A 12,759-nucleotide genomic window follows, 5' to 3' on the forward strand; every position below is an offset into this window, starting at 1 on the left:
TTATGTCTCTTAGTTTCCCTTCAGTTTGGAGAGCAAAGTAGTATCTCGAAAAGTCCTAAAATATTATAGTTTGTGAAACTTGTACTTTTATAGCTATGTAGCACATTAATGGAGATGAGATGACTGTTGTACCTAAAGTTGAACGAACACTGCATCTTCATCCGTGAGAAGCAATCTATGTATGTTCTTTAATGCTTCGTTAATATTCTTCAGGGCCTCATCTTGAGCTGTTAGGCCTTTTGAGTGTGATGTTTATTAATGAAGAATAATTGAAAGGAAAAATTGATTTGCATGATTAAATTTCTTAATTCTCTTTTGCTTTGCTTTTCTCTTCCCACTTACCTTATGCTTTCTCTTTAGGTCAAAATGCAACTGCATTGGGGACCGGAAGTTACTATGGCCACAGTCCAGGATATTACGGTCAGCATATTGCCCCCAATCCCAAACCAACAAATAAGTTTTTTCAATGCAAGTTCTGCGTACGCTACTTCAGGTCAAAAAACCTCCTCATAGAACACACTAGGAAGGTCCATGGAGCTCAAGCTGAAGGGAGTTCAGCGGGACCCCCTGTTCCAGGATCCTTAAATTATAATATCATGATGCACGAGGGATTTGGAAAGGTCTTCTCTTGCCAGTTTTGCACATACAAGTCACCAAGGAGGGCAAGAATAATGAAGCATCAGAAGATGTATCACAAAAACAATTTGAAGGAGGCCACTGCACCCCCCCCTGCCCCTGCTCCAATGCCAGACCCTGTGGTCCCGCCCGTGTCCCTGCAAGACCCCTGCAAGGAACTGCCAGCGGAAGTTGTGGAACGCAGCATCTTAGAATCCATGGTCAAGCCTTTGACCAAGTCCCGAGGCAACTTTTGCTGTGAGTGGTGCAGCTACCAGACCCCCCGCCGAGAACGCTGGTGTGACCACATGATGAAGAAACACCGTAGTATGGTCAAGATCCTTTCCAGTCTCAGACAGCAACAAGAAGGGACGAGTCTACCTGATGTGCAGAACAAGAGCGCCTCCAGCCCCACGCCTAACTCTACCTATCTGTCCATGAATGCTGCAAGCCGGGAGGTACCCAACACAAATGTCTCCAATTTCAGGGGCTCCATCAGCAACTCCATCATGAGACCCAATTCTTCTTCAGCTTCCAAGTTTTCACCTATGTCTTATCCTCAGATGAAGCCGAAGTCACCTCACAATTCTGGCCTTGTAAACTTGGCAGATAGATCGCGTTATGGAATGGCTGACATGACCAATTCTTCTGCCGATCTGGAAACTAACAGTATGCTGAATGACTCTAGCTCTGATGAAGAGTTAAATGAAATAGACAGTGAGAATGGTTTAAATGTTATGGATCACCAGACATCCGGCATGTCTGCAGAGCAGCTGATGGGCTCGGATGGCAACAAATTATTGGAGACCAAGGGCATTCCCTTTAGAAGATTCATGAACAGGTTCCAGTGCCCCTTTTGTCCTTTCCTTACCATGCATCGACGTAGCATCTCACGTCACATAGAAAACATCCACTTATCTGGAAAGACCGCTGTCTACAAATGTGATGAATGTCCGTTCACTTGCAAGAGCTCATTAAAACTGGGGGCTCACAAACAGTGTCACACGGGTCCAACGTCAGATTGGGATGCTGTGACTTCCCAGAGTGAAAGCCTTGCCTCATCACTGAATGAAGGTGTAGTGTCCTACGAGGGCCCGAGCATCAATGGTAGAAAGTCAGCAGTCCTGGTGGATCCCTTACAGCCACCCCCACCACCCCCGCCGCCTCCCCCGCCACCCGCACAGCCACAGCCACCACATCAGCTGCCACCCCAGCCCCAGCCCCAGCCCCCGCCGCCGCCACCACCCGTGCAGGCCCCACCTCTGCACCCTTACAAATGCACCATGTGTAACTACTCCACCACGACTCTGAAAGGGCTAAGAGTCCATCAGCAGCACAAACACTCGTTCTGCGACAACTTGCCAAAATTTGAGGGGCAGCCCTCCAGCCTGCCACTGGAAAGTGAGACCGACAGCCACCCCTCTTCCAGCAACACTGTGAAGAAAAGTCAGACCTCAATTCTTGGGTTGTCCTCCAAGAACAATTTTGTCGCTAAGGCCTCTAGGAAGCTCGCTAATGACTTCCCTCTCGATTTATCGCCCGTGAAAAAGAGAACCAGGATTGACGAGATCGCAAGCAACCTGCAGAGCAAAATTAACCAAACCAAACAGCAGGAAGATGCGGTGATCAATGTGGAGGACGACGAGGAGGAAGAGGAAGACAATGAAGTGGAGATAGAGGTTGAATTGGACCGGGAAGAGGAGCCAACAGAGCCGGTCCTGGAGGTACCCACTTCTTTTTCAGCCCAGCAGATTTGGGCGAGAGATGCCAGTGAACCCCAGAAGGAGCCCAACTTCAGAAACGTCACCCACGATTACAACGCCACCAATGGGGCCGAGATCGAGCTCACCCTGTCTGAAGACGAGGAGGATTATTACGGCTCCTCGACAAACTTGAAAGATCACCAAGTTCCCAGCACTGCTCTGCTGAATACCCAGACTCCTATCTATGGAACGGAGCACAATAGTGAAAATACAGACTTTAGTGACTCTGGAAGGCTTTACTATTGCAAACACTGTGACTTTAACAACAAATCTGCCCGGAGTGTCAGCACCCACTATCAACGAATGCACCCGTACATTAAATTCAGCTTTCGTTACATCTTGGACCCTAACGACCACAGTGCGGTGTACAGGTGCCTGGAATGCTACATTGATTACACCAACTTTGAAGACCTGCAGCAGCATTATGGTGAACACCACCCAGAAGCCATGAATGTACTCAACTTTGACCATTCGGACCTGATCTACCGGTGTCGGTTTTGTTCCTACACGAGCCCAAATGTGAGAAGCTTGATGCCGCACTACCAAAGAATGCATCCCACAGTGAAGATTAACAATGCAATGATATTTTCCAGCTATGTCGTGGAGCAGCAGGAAGGGCTGAATGCAGAATCCCAGACGCTGAGGGAGATTCTGAATTCGGCGCCCAAGAACATGGCAACGTCCACTCCCATGGCTCGTGGCAGCATGCCAGCTACGTTTAATAAAAACACTCCTTCAAAGACCTTTACTCCAGAATGTGAAAATCAGAAGGACCCCTCGGTTAACACCGTTGTCGTTTACGACTGTGACGTTTGCTCATTTGCGAGCCCCAACATGCACTCTGTCTTGGTTCATTATCAGAAGAAACACCCTGAAGAAAAGGCTTCCTACTTTAGGATCCAGAAAACCATGCGAATGGTGTCTGTGGACAGGGGCTCTGCCCTTTCTCAGTTATCATTTGAGGTGGGTGCTCCAGTGTCTCCCAAAATGTCCAACATGGGTTCCCCACTCCCCCCACAGCCCCCGCCACCAGACCTCAGTACTGAGCTTTACTACTGCAAACACTGTTCCTACAGCAATCGGTCAGTTGTGGGAGTGCTTGTCCACTACCAGAAAAGACACCCAGAAATAAAGGTTACTGCCAAATATATCAGACAGGCTCCTCCCACAGCTGCAATGATGAGAGGGGTTGAGGGGCCCCAAGGCTCCCCTCGGCCACCTGCCCCCATGCCACATCTGAACCGAAGCAGCTCTGAGAGAGACGGCCCCCCTGTGGAGAATGAGATGTTCTTTTGCCAGCACTGTGATTATGGGAACCGGACGGTCAAAGGGGTACTCATTCATTATCAGAAGAAGCACAGAGACTTCAAGGCCAATGCAGACGTGATCCGGCAGCACACAGCCACCATCCGAAGCCTCTGTGACCGTAACCAGAAGAAGCCTGCCAGTTGCGTGCTTGTCCCCTCCTCTAATGTGGAGCGGGACAAAACGAAACTTCGAGCACTCAAATGTAGGCAGTGCTCATATACCTCCCCCTATTTCTATGCACTGAGGAAGCATATCAAGAAAGACCACCCTGCCCTGAAGGCCACAGTCACGTCCATCATGCGGTGGGCATTTCTAGATGGTTTGATAGAAGCTGGCTACCACTGTGAGTGGTGCATCTATTCCCACATGGAGCCTAATGGTTTGCTCCTACATTACCAAAGGAGGCACCCAGAGCATTACGTTGACTATACTTACATGGCTACCAAACTCTGGGCTGGGCCAGACCCATCCCCTCCCTCTCTCACAATGCCAGCTGAAGCCAAAACATACAGATGCAGAGACTGTGTCTTTGAAGCTGTCTCCATCTGGGACATCACCAATCATTACCAAGCATTCCACCCCTGGGCCATGAATGGTGACGAGTCGGTGCTGCTGGATATCATCAAGGAGAAAGATGTGGTGGAGAACCCCATCCCTCCATCTGAAGAGTTGGTGGCTCATGTGAATTGTGAAAACAGTATGCCCATCCCACTGCCTGAGCAGGAACCAGAATGCCCTGAGGATGCGAGGCTTTCCCCAGAGAAAAGCATCCAGCTCTCTTCGGCGAACCCTGCCATCTCCTCCACCCCGTACCAGTGCACGGTGTGCCAGTCTGAGTACAACAACCTGCATGGCCTTCTTACCCATTATGGGAAGAAGCACCCTGGCATGAAAGTGAAGGCTGCTGATTTTGCCCAGGATATTGACATCAACCCGGGCGCCGTCTACAAGTGCAGGCACTGCCCGTACATCAACACCCGCATCCACGGCGTCCTGACCCACTACCAGAAGCGACACCCGTCCATCAAGGTGACCGCCGAGGACTTTGTGCACGACGTGGAGCAGTCAGCTGACATAGCCCAGAATGACGTGGAGGAGACCAGCAGGATCTTCAAGCAAGGATATGGCGCCTACCGCTGCAAACTGTGTCCGTACACCCACGGTACTTTGGAGAAACTCAAAATCCACTATGAGAAGTATCACAATCAGCCTGAATTTGATGTCTTCTCCCAGTCACCCCCGAAGCTGCCAGTCTCCCTTGAGCCCGAGATAACCACTGAAGTGAGCCCCTCCCAGATCTCCGTCACCGAGGAAGAGGTGGGAGAGGAGCCCGTGTCCACTTCTCACTTCTCTACCTCGCACCTGGTCTCGCACACTGTGTTCCGGTGCCAGCTCTGCAAGTACTTCTGCTCCACGAGGAAGGGGATAGCCAGGCATTACCGCATTAAGCACAACAATGTCCGAGCCCAGCCGGAGGGCAAGAACAACCTCTTCAAGTGTGCCCTGTGTGCCTACACCAACCCCATCCGCAAAGGGCTGGCGGCCCACTACCAGAAGCGCCATGATATTGATGCGTATTACACCCACTGCCTGGCAGCCTCCAGGACCATCAGCGACAAGCCCAACAAGGTCATCATCCCGTCCCCACCCAAGGATGACTCCCCGCAGCTCAGCGAGGAACTCCGGCGGGCAGTGGAGAAGAAAAAGTGCTCCCTGTGCTCTTTCCAGTCCTTCAGCAAGAAGGGCATTGTGTCCCATTACATGAAGCGCCACCCAGGGGTGTTCCCCAAGAAGCAGCACGCCAGCAAGCTGGGGGGCTACTTCACCGCCGTCTACGCCGATGAGCACGAGAAGCCGATGGTGCTGGAAGAGGAGGAGAGAGGCAGCTTTGAGAAAGCCGAGGTGGAGGGAGGCGAAGCTCAGGAAATCGAGTGGCTCCCTTTCCGCTGCATCAAATGCTTCAAGCTCTCCTTCAGCACAGCCGAGCTGCTATGCATGCATTACACCGACCACCACAGTCGGGACCTGAAGAGGGACTTCATCATCCTGGGGAACGGCCCTCGCTTGCAGAACTCCGCCTACCAGTGTAAGCACTGTGATAGCAAACTGCAAAGCACCGCGGAGCTGACCTCACACTTGAACGTTCACAATGAGGAATTCCAGAAGCGTGCCAAACGTCAGGAGAGGAGGAAACAGCTTTTGAGCAAGCAGAAATATGCAGATGGTGCTTTTGCAGATTTCAAACAAGAGAGGGTAAGGATATGTTTTGATTTCCCTTCCCCCAGGAGGCCTCTCATCACTGGTGCCCACATGCACTTCTTCGTTGCCAGCCAAACTGCTACAGGCTTCCTAGCGACTTAGCTTGCCAGAGAGCTCAATAAGTCAATTAAACATTTCGAGCTTGATTATCCCCATTCTGTGCTCACCCTTCTCCACGGTCCTGTGCCCCTCCCTCTCACTCCTCCCAAGGCTCCCAAGGGGAGGGTTGGGGTGGTTTCTCTGTATTTCTCTCTGCCAAGTACCCTTATTTGAGGCCTAGTTCCACGACGACGCTCGCTCTCTTTCCTAAGGCAGTTGTGGGCTGTCTCTTGGTCTCATTAGCGCTTCTCAGCCATGTCTCGGTCTGCAGTGTTGCTACATGAACCTAACATCTCAAGGAGTAGAATTTTTTTTTTAATTTATTTTTTTATTTTTTTTGTCAAGAAGCTCACTAATGGCGTAGCTATGCAACGGTTCACCTGCGTAGTTGAAATTGGTTTGAAAACCAGATAACTTGGTGGCAGTGACGATGAGGCTTCTGCACAGAAATCTTCTCTCCTCACAAGTCGTAACATACTTGGGTTCCAGAGACTGCATAGCAGGCAGTGTGCCACGACTCTGACGAATTTGTTATGTAAAAATACTCACATATATCTCCCTTGGTTTTTAACCTGCTAATCTGCTTTAAAATAAAATCTGCTAGTAAGCTACAAGAATAAATGCCGGCTATTGAGGGAGGGCTCGGAGTACTGATGGCTACCACTGTATTTTACCAGCCTTTTGGTCACTTAGAAGAGGTGCCAAAGATCAAGGAGAGGAAGGTGGTGGGCTACAAGTGTAAATTCTGTGTGGAAGTGCACCCGACGCTCCGAGCCATCTGCAATCACCTCCGAAAGCATGTCCAGTACGGCAGCGTCCCGGCCGTGTCCGCCGCCGTGAAGGTGAGAACTGGGAAGGTCTGGATGAGCATTCTTGTGTGCGAGCGATTCGAGTTACTCATTAACCCCACTGCTCAGAGCAGCTCAGGAAAGGGCGTCCCAGAATGTGGGCATTCCTGAGTTATGCTTGGATTGGTCTGGCTTGTTTTGATTTCTTTGCAGGTTGGACCTTCCTCATCTTTCGTGTTTCGACCTGGTCGCGTTTCGGTCTGGTTCTCTTCCACGTGGAGAGTTTGGTGGAAACAGAAGACCTGGGCCTCTCGGTACAGGAGGCTTTGGGTCACCCTGCTATTCTGCAGTTAGTGCCATTAGGTGTTTACTCTTCCAAGTGGCTCGAGCTCTTGAGAGGAATCAAGTGGGTTCTGCCCCCATCATCTTCTGCTCCTCCCACTGCCTGACTCCTTAGCTGTTCTCATCTGGCTGACGGTGCAGACAGCCCAGGAGAATCCGTCTTTACTTCTTATCCTGGGTCCTCTGAGGAGCGGAAGAGACAGTAAATCTAAAACTAAAAGCCTTCAAGTCACAGTTGGCCCTGAGAGCCTGTTGACCTGACTTATCTCCCCCACCCCCTCGCCTGGTATGTTACTGACAAGTGCCTTCCCTCTTCCCCCGCCGACCTTTATTAGGCCACCTGTTTTGAATATCATAATCCTAAGAGCTACTGTTTCAATAACCACACCGCCATCTCTGCCTTCCAGGATATGCCCGAGCACTTGTACTTTTTGAGCAGAGACGTTAGTTCAGGGCTCTGCTCTTTCGGGATATGTGAATATATTTTTTGTCATCTGCCCTTCCTGATCTTGTGTCCTGTTTTGCCAGTGTGGCATGGAGGTAAAGCTTCTGCTTTTCTTCTTTGAAGACGGAAGCCTTCTGGCTGTCGGCAGAACAGTGGCACCCAGGGGCCGCGGCGTCAGCTTCTTCCATGCCACTGCGGTGTGTCCCAGCCTTGTTTCCTGGACTCACTCAAGGGAGACAGAGCAGCTCTTCCTGTGTAATCAGTAATCCAAGGAGCCACCTCGAAACATGAATAACTTAAAACCAGGCTGCTTCCTAATATTTTTGAATTGCTTATACAACAACCTTCCGTCAAGGGGTGAAGTCACAGTCTGCTGGGGCAAGGATGAGCCTGGGGGGGCAGAGGGCAGGATCTTTCACTTCCCTTTTATTTCCTAAGGAAGAAGGCCCAAGGCTCCTAGATGCCCAAACTACTTGGCTTTTCGCCCTTCTTCCCTCCTTCCTTCTCTCCCTCCCTCCCTTCCTCCCTCCTTCCTTTCCTTCCTTTCTTATATTTAAGCCATAACCCTAACCCTGCTTTATGTCAGTGTAGGTAGGATCACAATTTGAATTTTCTTTTTAAGTTGGGAGATAAGTGAGTGAACTGTCTTCAAGTTGAGAGAGCCCTTCTCTCACATTTCCCAGGCAGTAGCACCTTATCTGTTGCCTTAAAATGCCACCACTGCATGAAGAATGGCAGTCGGGTTTGCCCTCCCTCTTGGGGGAGCCGGAGAGGCAGGGAAGAAAGCTCCGACAGAAAGCGCTGATGAGTGTGGGAGAATGAAGGGAGAGGAAGAAAGCCTGGGCAAATGATGATGGATATTTATTTTGTTGGTGGGGCATGTGTGTGTGTGTGGTTCTCTTAGCAGGAGGCTGAAGACCCTTCCCACTTGTTTCTGGATGGATTGGAAGCAGCCAAAGATGCCAGTGGCACCCTAGTGGACCGGGTGGATGGTGAACACTGCTTGCTTGATGGAATGTTGGAGGATGAAACCCGGCCGGGGGGATACCATTGTAGTCAATGTGACAGAGTCCTGATGTCCATGCAGGGGCTGCGTTCTCATGAGAGGAGCCACCTGGCCCTGGCCATGTTTACCCGCGAGGACAAGTACAGCTGCCAGTATTGCTCCTTTGTTTCTGCTTTCAGGCACAAGTAAGTGCTATCGAGTGGTTGCAAGTGGTAACTGGGAGGAGGTGTCATAGTGAACGGCAGTTAAGCCAGAGCAGGAGAAGCTTGGAGGGGTCAGAAGGCCCCATTCACGGTTCTCTCCTGCTGTTTAGTTGCCTGTTACCTTGAACCTCAGTCACCTCATCTGTCAGATGGGGTTAAGAACAGGAGATGGCTTGGTTGACATTAGATTTGACTAAAGCAGGCATCTTTAAACACAGTTTTGGAGGTATCACCGTGATTTACACAAAGGAAAAACAGAGAGTAGATACGTTTACTGGTGTATCTGTCAAACATTCACCCAGAACCTAATCATTATTTGAGGAGTAAAGTTCCATTTGGGAAATTTGAGTGGCCAGGAGGTAAAATTAGGACTGTTAGTCCACTATGGGATGAAAGAATGATTGCTTGATTTATTTTAAAAAGACCTTGAAAGGGAGTTGAGTGGATGGACACCAAAGAGGTACTTGACGGACAGCAGATGAGAAGGTGCTTCTTGTTGCCCATCAGAGCTTGGAAACTGTAAATTTGGGGTCTCGTGTAAGGCTTTTCAGGGTGAGGGGAGGAGGGGTGGCTCTGAGAAGAAACAACCTTTTGTTGCCTTTCTCTTTTCAACTGTATAAGAGAGAAATGTTCAATAATGTGTTCTGCAGTCTTGGATGAAGGTGACTGATTGTAAGACTGACATGCTTTTTATTTTCATGATAATTGAAAATAAATGATGGGCTGTTTGCTTCTTTAAAAAGATAAAGTGATAGTTAGTGGATGTTGAAAGGCAGGACGAGGCAATGCTTCTGCAGAGGTTAGAATGGGTTATAAACTCTTTATTATTATTCAGAGCCTAATATCTAATCTTTGTTATCAGATCCGGGCACTGGCAGAAAACTTGAGTAGTTCTCATCAATTCAATAAGTATTTTTGGTACAGCGTCTGTCACATTTTCTGACACACAGTAGAACCTCAATAAATCATCGTGAATAAATGAATATGCCTTGTGCTAGGCACAGTGCTAGAGCCTTTGGGGGAATATAAAGATGAGTCGGGCATGGTCAATGATGTAAGGGATTTTAGAGTCGAGTTAGTTGGTTTATCAATAAAGCAAGCATACAAATGACTTGGCGAAATCAGGCACATGTCTTCAAAGTGTATATATATATATATATATATATATATATATCAATAAAATGCTATGAAGTTTCAAAGAAGGGAAATGTTACGACTTTGGAAGAATAAGGAAGGTTTTTATGGAGTAGGGAGCATTTGAGTCAAGTCTTAAAGTAGGAGGATAGGACTTGAGTTACTTGGAAAGGACAAAGGGTGTGGAGGAAAAGGTGCGAGAGCACAAGCTTGAGGCAGAGTGTGTGGGGTGGGAAGGGTGGGGGAGAGGCAGCTGAGTGATCTGTAAATTACGCCTAAGGGAGTAGTGGAAGATCAAACCCGAATACGTGAGTAGAGACCATATTTGGAGTGTCTGAATGAGGAATTTGTACTTCATCGTTTACGTTACTGGTAGAGGAAGGCTCTGAGATGAATAAATTCACCATGATTGCTAATTGTTGACCCTCACTGTGGACCGGGCGCTGTGCTACGCGCTTCGATGTATGATCTCATTTTGTTCTCAAAACACCCCTGTGAGGTTTGGTCCCATTATTACCTCCATTTTATAGAAGAACAGTGGAGGCCTTTTAGTATAGAGAGCTTATATAACTTGCCCAAGGCCACACCACGGGTAAGTAATAGCTGGGATTTGATCCCAGGCAGTCTAACTTCAGAGCTTACGTTCTTGTGTTGAAAAAAAGAGAGGGGAGACCAATTCGGAGGCAGTGATAGTAGCCAGTCCAAGACATTAGGATGGAACTTTGGGAATGGTTGCGGGAACAAGGAGAAGCCTGCCGTGGAGAAAATGATTTCAGGTAGGGGATGAGGGACAAAGTGGAGTACAAATGGCACCTAGGTTTGCAGTCTGGTTGGCTGAGAGAATGGTAGTGCCCTTTATAGAAACAAGGGAATGAAAAAGAGAATTTGTTTTGCAGAAGAAAGGGGGAAAAAAAAATTGATGGTGTGTTTAGGGAGGGTTGAGCTTCCAGCTAGCTAAGCGGCATCCAGAGGGAGATGCCCACAGGCAGTTCAGAGTGCTGCCCTGAAGTGCAGGAGAACTTTGCATGTTCTGATGATAAGCAGTGCCACTCCCAAACGAGTCACTTAGAACGGGATCTAGTTCTTTGGGGTAGCAGAACTTCTTCCCATACCTCGTTTGGTCGATTGATTAATTTTTTTTTAATCAATAAGACTAGTAATACTTATAAAGTACTGGGAATGCATTATAATCAAGTACCTGCCTTACAAGTTGCTTCTGGAAGACTGACATATACAGCAGCAAACAGGATTGTGTTTATCAGAGGTATAAGCAGCCTTTACATACACCTGCATGTTTACAGACACGTTGGAAACAGACAGCCCACTGCAAGTAGTTCAATCACTTAGAAACCTCCCTTCCCCACTCAGATGCTCACCTCTTCTTTCCTTTAGCTTCCTCTCCTTTTAGAGTAGGTGCAACTCTTGCCTTTTTTTAATTTTTTTTTTTTTTTGGTAAGCTCTCTCAGTGGGAAGTAACAAAACAACTTTGAACAGCTTAGAAATGGGACTTCTGAAAAAGGGCAATGAGAAAATGTTGTGTGCAATTTTTAATCCTGTCGTTTTATTCTTTTTTCTCTCCTTCTACGTCAAGTTTGGATCGTCACATGCAAACCCACCACGGACACCATAAACCATTCCGATGCAAACTCTGCTCCTTCAAATCCTCCTACAACAGCCGGCTGAAAACACATATACTCAAAGCTCATGCTGGTGAGTTGGTTTTTGTGATGCGTAAGGTCTCTGAGTTTGAAAGCCAGTGGTCTTCACTGTGTGACATTTTAAAAGTGTCTTGCCCCACACATGAAAATACATTATTATTGCGATGGTTCATGTTACGTTTTTATTCATCTAGTAAATAAAAATTAAAGAACCACCCAAAGCCAAAATAATACCAAGCTTATGTCACCCATGTCATAGTTGATTCATCCTAACAGGTATACCTACTAACAGATTCCTGTTAACAACTTTTGTTAGAGAAGTTTCTAAATTCCCTCGTCTTTCTCATGGAAATACAAGGATTGTTACATCCACTAAAGATAATTCCCAACTAAAATAACATTATAATCTTAAGGAAGTTCAAAGGGGCAAAGAGAACTCAAGACATGTAAGATTTCTCATGAGATGCCTTAGATACATTTCCATACACAAGAGGTGACTTTGGGTGGTGAATGTCCAGGAACCGTACTACCGTACTGGTCTCTTGTCACTCGATCGTTCTATCTCCTTGTGCTTGCCTCATGAACCAGGCTCTGCAGTAAGCATGTTACATTCATCATTTTGTTTAATCCTCATGACAATCCCAAAGGGCAGGTGGTGTTGTCACCCTCAGTTTCAGATGAGGAGAGACGCAGAGTGAAGTGATCTGCTCAAAGCCATATAGTCCATTCACTAAGAATTTGACTCCAGAACAAATTCATCCTTGTTGCTGACAAGATGCCGCCCCTCTGTCTTTTCTGTTCTTCTCTACTTTGCATATGCTAGAGGATGCCCACAGGTAGCTAATCAGAACTCAGCCAAGAGAGAAAAGAGGCGATGTAGGAGTGACAGTGGGGTGAATTCAGCCAAGAGAATAGGAGAGGCAGCAGGGCGGGTTCTGGGGACTTGTCCATGACATTCTCCGTCACTCTCAGAAGCCCAGCTCAACAGCAGCCTGTGGCCCTCTCAGGTTTTGAGAGCCTTAGAGGAACTTGCATCAAACACAAAGGAAAATTGGGGAAACGAAGGCCTCAGCTAAGATACGTAGAATTCTAGTTGAAATCTAGTTTAAATTTGTAGTCAACTACAGTTCTTCTGTCTC

General features: G+C 47.9%; 1 protein-coding gene across 5 annotated transcripts in view; it reads left to right on the forward strand.

Annotated features, from left to right (window-relative positions):
• The window catches only part of ZNF462 (zinc finger protein 462), a 131,914-nt gene that overhangs the window by 56,405 nt on the left and 62,750 nt on the right, over positions 1–12,759 (forward strand). For 2 of the 5 annotated variants that reach the window (XM_033123997.1, XM_033123996.1), the window contains exons 3-6: positions 361–5,939; positions 6,722–6,886; positions 8,524–8,810; positions 11,554–11,672. In XM_033123997.1, the coding sequence (XP_032979888.1) occupies positions 361–5,939; positions 6,722–6,886; positions 8,524–8,810; positions 11,554–11,672 (6,150 nt within the window). The remainder of the gene's footprint in view (positions 1–360; positions 5,940–6,721; positions 6,887–8,523; positions 8,811–11,553; positions 11,673–12,759) is intronic. The other 3 variants (XM_033123998.1, XM_033123999.1, XM_033124000.1) reach the window with 3 other exon arrangements.

The sequence above is a fragment of the Rhinolophus ferrumequinum genome, chromosome 12 (assembly GCF_004115265.2).
Source record: "Rhinolophus ferrumequinum isolate MPI-CBG mRhiFer1 chromosome 12, mRhiFer1_v1.p, whole genome shotgun sequence".
In the NCBI taxonomy this organism is placed as follows: domain Eukaryota; kingdom Metazoa; phylum Chordata; class Mammalia; order Chiroptera; family Rhinolophidae; genus Rhinolophus; species Rhinolophus ferrumequinum.